Genomic DNA, 13,043 nt, shown 5'->3' on the forward strand with positions numbered 1-13,043 from the left:
CTTTATTTTTTACATTAAAAATATTCATGAAGAAACTGTGCATCTCTACACTGGCATCCCCTTGTCTTGGAATGGTAACTGAAAAGGGTGTTCTTGGGTCTAAGTCTTCTTTATTAATGTAGCTATTATGAGTAGTGTGGTGTCTAAGTCTTCTTTATTAATATAGTTATTGTGAGTAGTGTGGTGGATCATAGGTAGACTCCCTAAATTCAGCATTAGTGAGCTGGCACATGATGTTATCAATAAGTCACTGGTCCTAAACACTGGTGTGATGACAGTAGACTGACTCTTCTCCAGTCAACCCTAGGAAAAAGTCAAGGCAATGAGCTTTAACTGGCATGCAGGTTGGGGCTGGTCTCTGTTAAAATAAACAGTTATCTCACTGACAGCCCACCTAAAGAAAGTATAATTTTACAAGGGAAGTTGGATTTATTTCTTTTTCATTGCACATAATTATCTGTGCAAACTTAGCAAAAGTTTAAAGTTTAGATAATTACAAGAAAATGACAGGATGAAATCTGCTTCAATTGAAACAAATGTGTTTTCTATTTTTAATAAGTTATTCGAGTGCTATTTTAGAGGGTGGCAATTTGACTATCGAATGGTTTAAACGGGGCACCAGCTTCAGAAACGATGATACGCAGAGAATAGACAGTGCCCTAGGCTTTCATTACATCAAGTAGTTTTGGTATTGCATTCATTTATATATTGCTGAGTAAAATGTTTTGTTTTCCACAAAAGAATGCCATTTAAACACTTCCATAAACAAGCTTGCTTTCTTCTTTCACTGTGTTAAAAAATAGCAACCAAATCCAGTCCTAAAAACAACAGAATCATGGAAATTTCAAGTGTTCTAATAACATTTTAAAAGGCTTATGGAAGAGGTTAGGCTATTCTAAAAGAGAGCTTGTAACTACTGGTTATAACAATTTCAATAAAAGAAAACACGGGTGTTTTATATCTATGAAAATGTATACAGGACTGGCATGTGCTAGAAAATTTAGCTAGAAATGGGTAGAATTTGCTTCTAAAATATTTAAGGCACTTTTGGGTGGATTTGCTTTATTTTAGCCAGTGTAGTCTTATGACAGTAAACCCACTGAGATAACTTCTAACGTCCAAGAATTTTGAAATTTTCCAATTTTTTCATATCAAATTAAGATAATAAGGGGACACTGCATCACTGAATCATGCTCCTGTACCATGCCAAAGTTCAGCTGCTAAGGTTTTGACCAACTATTTACAATGGAAACCACTTACCACAAATCTGGTAACAGTCCATAGCTTCGATAGACTAAAACAATGAACGAAAGAGGTCCTTAAAGCTCATTTATTCCTACTATCCTGGCTCCTGCCACACATAAGAAATTTTCTAAAGAAGAGTTGTTGAAAGGCTTTGATTAGAATGATGGCGTGGTTTACTAAGAGGCTTCTAAGCAAAACAAAGGTAGACTCAAATATTATAGGCATTTGAACAATAGGACCCTAGAATTTCATATGTGCTTCAAAAGATGATCCTTACTAAAAAGAATAATGAAAGAAAGAAAGAGAGAAAGAAAGAAAATGCGTATAGGAAAGTGTGAAATGGGCTGGAGAAGTGGCTCAGCGGTTATGAGCACCGGCTGCTCTTCCAGAGGTCCTGAGTTCAATTCCCAGCTACCACATGGTGGCTCACAACCATCTGTAATGGGATCTGATTTACTCTTCCGGTATGTATGTATGAAGACAGAGCACTCATACATGTAAAATAAATAAATAAATATTAAAAGAGAAGAGTGTGAAACCTAGAATCTTTAAGCAATAAATGAAACGTTAGTATCTGTACATATGCTTTTTGTTCTGTCCTTTTAATACTTACATATGGGCATCAGCAAGTTTAACGTTTAAATAAGTGCCTGAATGCACCTAGTTTAGACTTTTACACCAACTGTTTTCAGCTACTTACTCGCATCTCTGATGAAGAAGATGGGGAAGAGGAGAGGGTGATGGCCACAGAGGAGGGTGCTGCAGTTTCTTCCACAGGACCCCTGGCAATCATCAGCTTAACTCGATTTCCACACTGTCTAAGGACTTGTGCTACTTGCTCACTGCTCAGTCCTGCCAGGTCAGTGTCACCAATCTTTAAAATGTGGTCTCCACTGCATAATCGCCCGTGCTGAATTAAAGAAAAAAAGAATTCAAATAAATAAAGTACTTACATGGTAACTGCACTAGAAAATGTTTTAATTCTTTAAATGACTTTAAAGAAAATAATGAAAATGCCAATAATATGACACAACTGCACTAGAAAAATTTAAATGCTCTAAAGACAATAATAAAAATGGCAATAATATGACATCTATTGTAATTGTACTATTAGCTGTCTTCCTAATCATTCTAACATCATTCAATGTTGTGAAAGCAAATAAAACTGGCAGATACTTTGTTAAATCGATAGCTAGGGTTTTTTTTTTTCCAGTTTGATTTCTAGCTAAGAATTCACAAGATAAAAAAAAAAAAAGATGATTTTGTGTGAGTTTTGGTTTTGAGGAAGAAGAAAATGTCATTTAGCATAGAAGTTACTATGAAAACCCAGCTCTTGTTAATTAGAATGTGATCACAAGAAAGTACTGGAATGCTTCTACAGTTGCTACCTGACCATTTAAATTACAAATACCAGAAAGAATGCATTTGCAAATAGTATTACAGTGAAAATGCAGACAGATGAGAGATAGGAACAGTATCAAAAAAAAAAAAACCCTCTGAAATGACAGACATCTCCAGTGTCCAGCACAAGAGTTAATATTGACATGTGGCTGAGGAACACCAGACATGTGGCCAGTCCACTAAGGATTAGTCTTGTCATCCCATTGGTTCTAGTGGTTTTAAAACTGAATGTATTTATATTTTCTGTGTCCTAAGGGAAAAAATATGTTCTTCCTTTTCTTTTGAGCACATGAAGGTCTTCTGCTATTGCTAGACATCGGCTAATTCTTAAATGTTATGGTATTGTTAATACCACTACTAAAAGGGTTGTTGTTTTACTAGGGTTGCCATTCATGAATACGAGGATATCTGGTGAGCTCAGATTCCAAGTGTAAGTTCAGATCCGTTGAGTTAAAAACAATAGCTTTATAACCCTATAAACCTAAAATATTAAACACAGATAAAAACCACATTCATTTCTATACACAAGAAATGGCTTGTTTCATAAACAACACCTCAACCAACTAAACAGGAAACAGGCTGTGTTGTGTACAACAATGACACGAGGGATCAATAAAGGGAGAAGATGTTGGCTTTACCTCAAAATAGCTACTAAGTTTATAAATGTGTAACTACCAAACAAAGAGTAAAGCTTTCTATAGGGATTGGAATCAGAAGCCAGTTCAGTCTGCAGCTCTTCAGGGTCTTCAGCGCATTTCCTACAACTGTATTTTAAGTAAGAGCCATGTCCAGTTTCAAAGTATTCTCTCTCAAGTCTAAGAGCCAACATGAAGGCCAGCCCAATAAAATGAAAGATTCTTATTTGATTAAATTTTCATTTTTTTTTAAACAGAAAATCGCAATGATGAAGCTACACTTATGAGTGAACAGAAAAAAGACCTATCTATCATAGTAGCTCACCTGGTCGGCTACTCCTCCAGGCAGGATGGTCTTGACTATCACACCAGTTGCTTTTCCTCCTATGATGCCAAATCCCAGACCAGACCCATCATTTACCAGTTCTATAGTTTCCACGTGCTGCCAGTGAATCTAAAATGAAAGCGTTTTGATGAATATTTTGTTGATATTAAATGCCGAGTTCATATACAATCATGAGGGCTAACCAGTCTGACTTTTCACTTGGTATACTTCCCTTACAACAGCCTACCCCTGCTCTTGATACAGTTCTTCTTATAGTTATCAATACATCATTCCAGTGACTGCATTTAACCTATAGAAACAGGCACCGATACTTTAAGATATTTGTAAAACTTCCTTGAAAAGAAGTTCCAAAAGAAACCCTGTCTTGAGAGAGAAGAAAGAAAGAAAGAAAGAAAGAAAGAAAGAAAGAAAGAAAGAAAGAAAGGGAGGGAGAGAAAGAAAGGAAGGAAGAAAGGAAGGGAGGGAGAGAGAGAAAGAAAGAAAGAAAGAAAGAAAGAAAGAAAGGAAGGAAGGAAGGAAGGAAGAAATGAATGAAGTTCTAACAGACAGCCACCATTGATTAGGAAGGTCCTCTGGTTAATCATGCCTTGAGGCAGGATGCTAATTTGCAGAAGTTTATATCATCACTGACAGCTAACTCTAACCATACAATCCCTTCTTTCCCACCTTCAATCCCATCATTCAAGAGGCAGTAACAGGCAGACCTCTGAGAGCTTGGAGCCAGCTCAGGGATAGCCTGATCTACACTGTGAGTTCTTTTTTTGTTTTGTTTTGTTTTGTTTTTTGTTTTTTGTTTTTCGAGACAGGGTTTCTCTATGTAGCCTTGGCTGTCCTGGACTCGCTTTGTAGACCAGGCTGGCCTCGAACTCACAGCGATCCACCAGCCTCTGCCTCCCGAGTGCTGGGACTAAAGGCATGCGCCACCACGCCCGGCCTACACTGTGAGTTCTATCCTATCCAGGGAGAGACTGCACACCGTACATAAAAGAAGAAAAGGAAGGTAAGGGAAAGGGAGCGGAGGGCCAAGTAGGGGGGAGAGGAGGAAAAAAGAAGGGAAGGACGAGAGGAAGAGAAGGGAGAGGAGGAGAGAGGAGGGAAAAGGGAAGGGAGGAAAAGAGAAGGGGAAAGAAGAAGGAAAAGGGGAGAGGAAAGAGAAAAAGAAGAAAAGAAAGAAGAAAATAAAAAGGGAAATGGCAAACAAAACAAAGTGAAATAAGATTTTAACTTACTTAGAAGTAAATTTTAATAAGAGTCTCCATTTTTACTAGTGTTATCAAAGAATCATGCGAAGTACAGACTATTTTAAAAATCCAAAACTTAATCATAATTCAGAAATAAATATCCCAAGTTGGAATACATAAAATAATAATTATGTTAAAACTCTCTAAAACCTACAAGCAAGCAAGCAAACCCATGACACCTATGAGGAAATGACAGATATTAGGAAGTGGGCACAGTTGAAAAGGGCCGGAGGTGGTGAGTGCTATTCCTTGTCTACTCACTGGGTTCGAGTGGGCCGATACTGTACTGGCTGCAGATGGAGAGCGGGAAACCCGGGGGCTGGAGATCTGAGGCAAGGAGCCTCTAGCGATAACTAGCTGCACGGTGTCCTTGGCCTTGTGCAGGATGCTAATGGCCTGCTGGTGTGTGATCGTCTGATCCAGGACCTGGCCATTGATGGCGAGGATCTGGTCAGTCTCCTTAAGTCGGCCATCTCTATTGAGGAAGAAAGTAAGGTAATGAAAGATGTGAACACTCTCAAGGAAATGACAGTTCCTGTGGCCTAAAGTGTTCAGGTCACTTTAATCCTACTATAGAACACAATACTTTCAAAGCTTCTACCTGAAACTCTACTTTTAGAAGGGCATGATTTGGCTCCAGCACTTGTGGCAATTCCACTGTTTCCCGAATTACTGTCAAAGACCTCTTTTTTATCAATTGCTGACTAGCCCTAGCACTCACTTACAGATGCCCCCTTATTAAATGTATGCATGTATTTCTTCATGCTCTGAGTGTATTAATAAAACACAACTGAAACTATCATGGGGAAGTTCTAGTGATTTTTATTCAAAATGAACTTCAATAATAATGAAATACTACATTCAAAATTCTCCTTCCTTCCTAAACTGTAATTAGCTCATGATTCTTTAAAAGCTACTCTCATTTTATGTGTGTGATGCATACACGCATGTGCGTGACTGACTGCTTGTACATCTATGCAGGAAGGCCATAGGTTGACAGTGAGTGACTTCCTCTATGGCTCTGCACCTCATTTCTGTGCTCTGCTTATTTTCACTGGGAGGGCAACAAACACTGGCATGTGCCTATCTCTGCAACCCAGTGCTGGGTTAGAGATGTGTACCTCCTCATCTGGCTTTTTAAAATGAGAGTATTGGGGATCCAAATTGAGGTCTTCAGACTTGCACAGCAAGAACTTCATCCACCTCACACACTCTGTGACTCTCATTTTAATTTACTTGCTTAATACCCCCAAACATTAATTACTTCTAAAAACTAGCTAATGTCTGATTATTTCAACTTTTTGTTTGCATTCCTTTCCTCCTCTAGTGATCAAAACCCTTCTGATTATTACATCAAGGGCAAAGAAGTTACTGCGTCAATCTCACCTGTGAGCCACACTGCCCTCTTGAATCTCCTGTACAAATATCCCCAGCTCTCCCCTGTTTTCACTTCTCAGCCCAACAACACTGAACCCAAGGCCTCCACATGGAGGTTTGAGGAGCTCAAATACTTCCACAAGACGACCCTGTTCAGGAAACAAAATAGGAAATAAAATTAAAAGTCAACTACTACTTGGTGGCAATGTGCGTATTTTTAGTCTCAGCTGAGATGAGAGAGGAAGGTAGAGAGTTTTATGCAAGCCTGGGCTACACAGAGAAGGAAGGCGAGCACGGATTCCACAGCAAAATCAAAATCAAATTAAAATAATCCCAAACCAAAACTAAACCAAACAAGAAGCATTATTGCATCCAACAGTCATCTTACTGGAGTAGGACTGTTTATTGAAAAGGAGGAGCTAGAAAAAGATCAATTTAACACTCATCACTTGGAATGGAATAGCTCATCCTTCCAGAACAGTATTCCTAGATTGTAGAATAAATTCTCAATTTCAAATGTGATCATTTTTCCAAATGATCAGCCTTGAAAACACAGACATGTAAGTGACAGTATACAGATTAAGCACATTGTACTTGTGTATTTAGGAACACACACACACACACACACACACACACACACACACACACACACACTAAAGCTAACTGAAAGAAGTGTAGATGTCAAGCCTAACCATAAATTTATCAGGAATGCAACTTTTTACCTATAGTTATGTGTCAGAAAAATTCATCAGCATTTTTTCCAGATCACTATGCCCCTAGAACTCTGTCTTTCTTTCCCTTAGCTCCAGCTATGTTGACTTCATTGTACCTCACATAGCCAAGGTGGTCACACTACTAGCTAGGTAAAAATAGCCACATTTACTCCTTTATTTCATTAGTGTCTACTCAACATATGTGTGTGTGTGTGTGTGTGTGTGTGTGTGTGTGTGTGTGTGTGTGTGTGTAAAATCAATAAAAGTAAACAAAAAGAGACACCATGAATTTGAAATGGTGTGGCGGAATGAAGGGAAGGGGGAAATCATGTGTCATAACCTCAAAGAATAAGTAAAATAAAATGTAATAGAAAAATCTGAACTGCACAAATTTCCACAAAATTCTATTTTATTCCAAAATTGTTCAGGTTTATAAATGCTACTGCATTCCTCCAATTATTCAGGATTCAGATGCCTTTGTAAATAAATCCAGTGCTGAGTTATAGTAAGAAACACTCTTACCTGGGCCATATTTCTGATGAGCTGATCAAGTTCATCACAAGTAGGCTTCCCATCCAAGACAGCGGGGGCACCAGGTCCGGAAAGAGCTTCCAAGTTCCCATTATTTGGAGATGCCAAAAGTGATTCACTTTGTACACTAGCAGAGCTGAACTGAGGTGTGTGCACATGGTCAGCATTTGTAGTTGCCAAAGTAGCAATGTTTACCTAGGAGGATGCAGAGATTAGCAACAAATCTAGTATAGTTAAATCATCTGCAGTGATTCTGCACTGGAAAGGTGACAGGGGCCTTGAAATCGCTTTTCTCTTTAATTTTAGGTTAATGATTCTCAAAACATTAACCTGGGAATCTGACCAACTCCTGCTACATCTGGAATAACAACACCAAAAGGGGTTATTTCATTTTGTAAAACAGAACATCACAATGGCTATTACATGGATCCAAGTAAAAGTACCTGAAAGCAGTATAGACAGTCATTTCTAATTGTGGAGTGTAGATAGTCAGTCCTTACTGTACAATGTAGGCAGTCAGTCCTGATTGTGCAGTGTAGACAGTCAATCCTTACTGTGCAGTGTAGGCAGTTCTAATTGTGCAGTGTAGATAGTCAGTCCTTACTGTGCAGTGTAGGCAGTAAGCTCTAACTGGAAACTTCTACAAAGTATCAAGAATACAACATTTTGTCTACAATTATGTGTCAGAAAGATACATCAATGTTATGTTCAGAACAGCTCACCTCCTCACTGTATCTCACACAACTAGCCAGGTAGAAATAATCCTATTTCCTTCTTCAATTTGTTCATGCCTACTCAACCTTACCATAAGCCCTCCCTGACAAACTACCCCAGAAAGGACCTTGTCCTCTTGGCGGCTCTTTGCCCGGCTTCTCTACACAGCTCTTATCCTAGTTTCATTCTGTTGCACAACTTGGAGAGAAAGAGGGTTATGTGGCTTACAGTCAGGTCAAAATCCATCCATGAAGAAAATAATGGCAGAAATTCAAGGCAGGACCATGAAGGCAGGAACCATGGAAGAGGGCAACTTGGCAGCTTGCTCTCTGGCTCGCTCTCTCCCAGGCTGCTACTTAACTAGCTTCCCTTCCCTACTCAGGACCACCAGCCCACAGAACGGTACTTCCTTCAGGGGGCGGGCTCCATCTGCATTAACTACCAGTCAGAAAATGGGTCATAGACATGCCCATAGGCAAACATAATAAAGATAATGACTCAATGGGAACTCCCTTTTCTGTGGATTCTAGTCACAGATTGACAGTTAATGCTAACTAGGACAGCACTTCCATGCTGTGGATACACACCCACTGTCACAGCACTTCCATTCCAGCTACTGGAGGCAACTATAATGTAAAAACTCCTCAGTGGAGGGATCCAGCCATTCTGTTTTCTTCTAACTCTCTGCCCTCTAGAAGACTGCCTTACTTAGAATTGGCCTTCAATATATATTTGCAAAACAAACACTTAGGGACACAACTCTTCCTCTACCATCAGCTCCAATTCATGCATGATGGAATTACACAACGTCATATACCTAATAACAGTGTGTGATCAAGATGTTTTGTTGTCATGTTGCTGTCACCGTTATATGATACACAGAATACAATCAGCTGAAATACCACTCCTGGATACAGACAAGGTAAACAGTAGCCAATGATGAATTCTATGAAAGTACTCCACACAGTGCCTCCAATCTATACATAAGACTTTGTTACCCATATTTAAAAATAAAACAGGAAACTTATCTAGCTACCAAAGTTACCAAAATTTTGCCATTATATTATCTACTTTTAGTCACCCATGAAAACGAGGGAGGAAGCTTCTGGGAATTCTTTCAAATGCTTATTTCAAATCTACAGCAGGCATGATCAATTATTATTTTTCTAAAGCAAGCTCCTTTTGCCAAGACTGTTTTTTTTTTAAATCCCCAGCCATGGCAACTTCAGCGAAGTCTGCAGGCAGAAGATACACTGCTCAGGTTGAAGCAGATGGCATAATAAAATTTGTGACAGGCTGAAGATCCCACACACTAGGACCTAATGCCTATGGTATGTTTGCATAGTAAAAAATATTTGGACGTTAGCTACAGTAAGCCAGAGTGAACAAACCCCATTACAGGAATAGATGGTCTCTCTATGAGAAATTAACCACTAAAGTGCATGCTCTGATATTATGGAGCACCAGGGCTGAGGGCACCGCAAGAGTAATGTCACTGGAGTACAAGCATCACTATGATGTGAAGACCATCTGGTAAGGGTCTAACGGATGCTGCTGACATCCCTGGCCTTTTGCCTGCCCCTGAGGTTTCATATAAATGGAGCACCACAATTACTTACTTAAAACAGCCCATATATTTTAAAACTGTCATTTAATTATACTATCAAAAGACTTGTTTTTAAGTTTGAAAATTTATACTCTAAGGAAAAAGCACAAAAGTACATTTCGATTTGGTTTCAACTACTTATTAAAATGGTTTTCTAACCCAGGCATGGGTGTATACCTGCAGTCCCAGCACTAGGGAGGCAGAGGCAGAAAGATCTCAAGTTTGAGGACAGACTGGGGTACCAAGGATGTCCATGTCTGAAAAATAGAATAAAATTAAATTAAAGATGTTTTCTGTTATATTATTTGAGACACAGGAATAAATCTTAATTATTAAGTCCTAGCAGGTTATTTGAGTCTCAAAAGAGCTTTTCTGTGCGCAGTACACAAACACATTAATTAAAGAACTTCAGTTAATGCTGTTACCTAAAATAGAACTTAAATGAAGATTTTATACACTTTCACTGGAAAATTTGCCAACTGTAAGTGCAAGGACAGGATGTAGCATGGTGTCAGTTGTTAGAAGCATGAGAATCTCTCTTACAAGACATTCTAGATCACTATAGATCTTTCCTCGGTTTTAAACATTGGTCAAACATAACCAATACACCATCATTAATTTTTTCAGGTTCCATAAAAAAGTGTAGATCACACATACCCTATGGCTTCATGAAATTATAAAATAAGCATAAGTGGCAGACTGTGAGAACACAGTCCAAGAATGGAGTCCTGTGATGAGAATTCTGAATGCTTTTGAGAATATGCCAAGAAAACAAGATAAGTCTTGTGTCCTCAGTTTAAACACACACACACACACACACACACACACACACACACACAGAATTGTTCTTGTAAATGTTTTTTGTGCTCCTCGCAGGAATAGCAGACAGGAGTGAGTTCACTTCAGATTATTCCTTATAACTGGCTATTCTTATTTGTTTGTATGCCTCTATGGAGGAAAAACATGGTTTTGTCACATGTGGATTTTCCTTGTGATTGTACACACTACTCAGGTGACTTTTCTTAACCTTTAGAGTACAAATTGTCTGATGCTCTGGATAAAATTGGTTATTGCTTGAGACTTTAGTCTACTTCGTTTATCAGCTCCATTCTCTCAGCCCCATTGCTTCCAGAGCAGGGACAGCAGACAGTTTTAAAGACATCTTTAAACACAGCTACATATGGATGATGAGAGCTGAAGATGTACACAAACCAGTGCAACTGAGCAGCGGAAACTGTATGGCTGCCATTGCTCACTGTGCTTTGCAGAATAATGGGGCAGCATCTCTATCTAGTATGTCACTCAGGTGGAGCTGTGCTGGGTAGCCACCATAGAGCAGGATCCCATGAAAACAAGAAATCACTTTAGTTCAAAATGCAGTTAAGCTTAGCCTCTAGGAATGCTTACATCAGAGAACTCCTTAGCAAAAACAAACAACTTGAAAGTATACAAAAAAAGCCAATGTATAGTATAAACAAGAAATCAGGGATTCCAGCATGTTCTACCAATGAAAGACAGAGCCGCAGATATAGCCCACAATGAAGAAGAGAGGAATGTATAAAAGCTGGGACCACTGCCATCTCTCTACTTTAGAGGCTCCTGACTACAGCACATCACAGTGACACAGCTAACAAAGGAGGCAAAGAAAATCCGAGAACCCGTAAGAGCAAACCCTCAACTTGTCATCAAAGAGGAGAAAGTCCCTTCCTGAGAAAGTAAGGCCACAGCGGAGAAAGGTGACTAAAAGCATAAACCAGCAGTGAGCGCACACACCCAGATGCCAACAGAAGACAGGAAGTCCATGATTCAAGGGGCTCCATCTCCAAAGGAATAAGCAAACAATAAAAAACGAAAACTTAAGGAACTAGGCATAAATACCTATCGTTTTTGATGGTCCATAATTAAAGAATATAAAAAAGGTTTAAAATATGGGTGAATCAATACCAGTTATTTAAAACACTGGACAATAGAAAATTGAAGCTTCTGGAAGCTCTGTGGAGATCCTGTGCACACAGTTACACAAAAGGCAGGAATGGGATACACTGGGTTGATGGATTTTAAATTCTTTGCACCTTCCAGGTACACATGAAGTAAATCAACGACACAGATGATAGGACAAGAGGTCAGGATACAAAATAGATTAGGAAACTCTGAAGTCATCTAAAAATGAGTGAAAGCAGAAACATTCACTAAATAGGATACAGGACTGGAAAACAGGCACAAATCGATGTTGGAAAGAGTCAATTAAAAGCATAAAAATTACCATTGTATACCTCCTGAAATAGTGAGGATGTATAAAAACACAAATACATTGGAAGATAAATTGGTAGGTATTTTTTTTTTGAATCATGCATGCATTAACCATGCAACCTCCTGAGCATTATTCAGTTACAAAATCCTAAATTGAAGACTAGACACGGTGGTATATGTCTGTGATACAAAAGACTGAGGCAAAGGGATTGTGAACTCAAGAACACCCTATGATATATCGTGGAAATCTACTGCAGCAACAAAAATAACAACAACAAAAATCTATATTCACAAAACACTCTACGTAAGTGTTCACAGTAGCAACTTTATCAGTAATAGTAATAATTCTGGAAACAAAATTTCCTTCCATAGATATATCCATATCATGGATCAGTACTTACTAATAAAACTACCAATATATTAATAAAATTTGGATGAGTTTCAAGAGTATTGTACTATGTGGAAAATAGTCTCAGAATGTTCTATATTAAATAGTTACTTAATTTAAAAAACTGCTAAAAGATTTCTGGATCTAATAAACACAGTAGTGTTGTGAGACAAAAATGTGATTATATTTTAAAAATACTAGTAGTCTTAATATACACCAACAATGTACTCTCACTTAATAACTTCAAAAATTGTCTATTTGAAACAGAGAAAGACCCCTATAACAAAAGCTTCATGACAATTAAACAGGAAATTAGAGATTATACTAGACATGGAAACTCCTTACATGCTCCTGGATTGGCAGATTATTATTAAAGTGACTGTACTACCAAAATTTAATTCAATACTTGTCATAATTTCCATGTCATATTTCAAATTAGAAAAACAATTCACAAATTCAGATGAAACAAAAGACTACAAACCACCAAACAATTCTGAGCAATAAGAATGCTGCAAGACATTTTACAAAACTCACCCTCAAATTACACTGCAGAACTAGAGTGATAAAGGCAGACTGGCATGGCACAAAAATAGGTG

At 38.3% G+C, this 13,043-nt stretch overlaps 1 protein-coding gene across 12 annotated transcripts in view; it reads right to left on the minus strand.

Annotated features, from left to right (window-relative positions):
- Positions 1 to 13,043, minus strand: part of MPDZ (multiple PDZ domain crumbs cell polarity complex component) — a 152,047-nt gene that overhangs the window by 93,716 nt on the left and 45,288 nt on the right. For all 12 annotated transcript variants that reach the window (XM_084789387.1, XM_084789384.1, XM_084789383.1 and 9 more), the window contains 5 exons: positions 7,481 to 7,684; positions 6,255 to 6,394; positions 5,130 to 5,343; positions 3,607 to 3,735; positions 1,946 to 2,155 (listed from right to left, as the gene is read on the minus strand). In XM_084789387.1, coding sequence (XP_084645513.1) covers positions 1,946 to 2,155; positions 3,607 to 3,735; positions 5,130 to 5,343; positions 6,255 to 6,394; positions 7,481 to 7,684 — 897 coding nt within the window. The remainder of the gene's footprint in view (positions 1 to 1,945; positions 2,156 to 3,606; positions 3,736 to 5,129; positions 5,344 to 6,254; positions 6,395 to 7,480; positions 7,685 to 13,043) is intronic.

This window comes from Acomys minous (genome assembly GCF_964271855.1).
Source record: "Acomys minous genome assembly, chromosome: 1".
NCBI lineage: Eukaryota > Metazoa > Chordata > Mammalia > Rodentia > Muridae > Acomys > Acomys minous.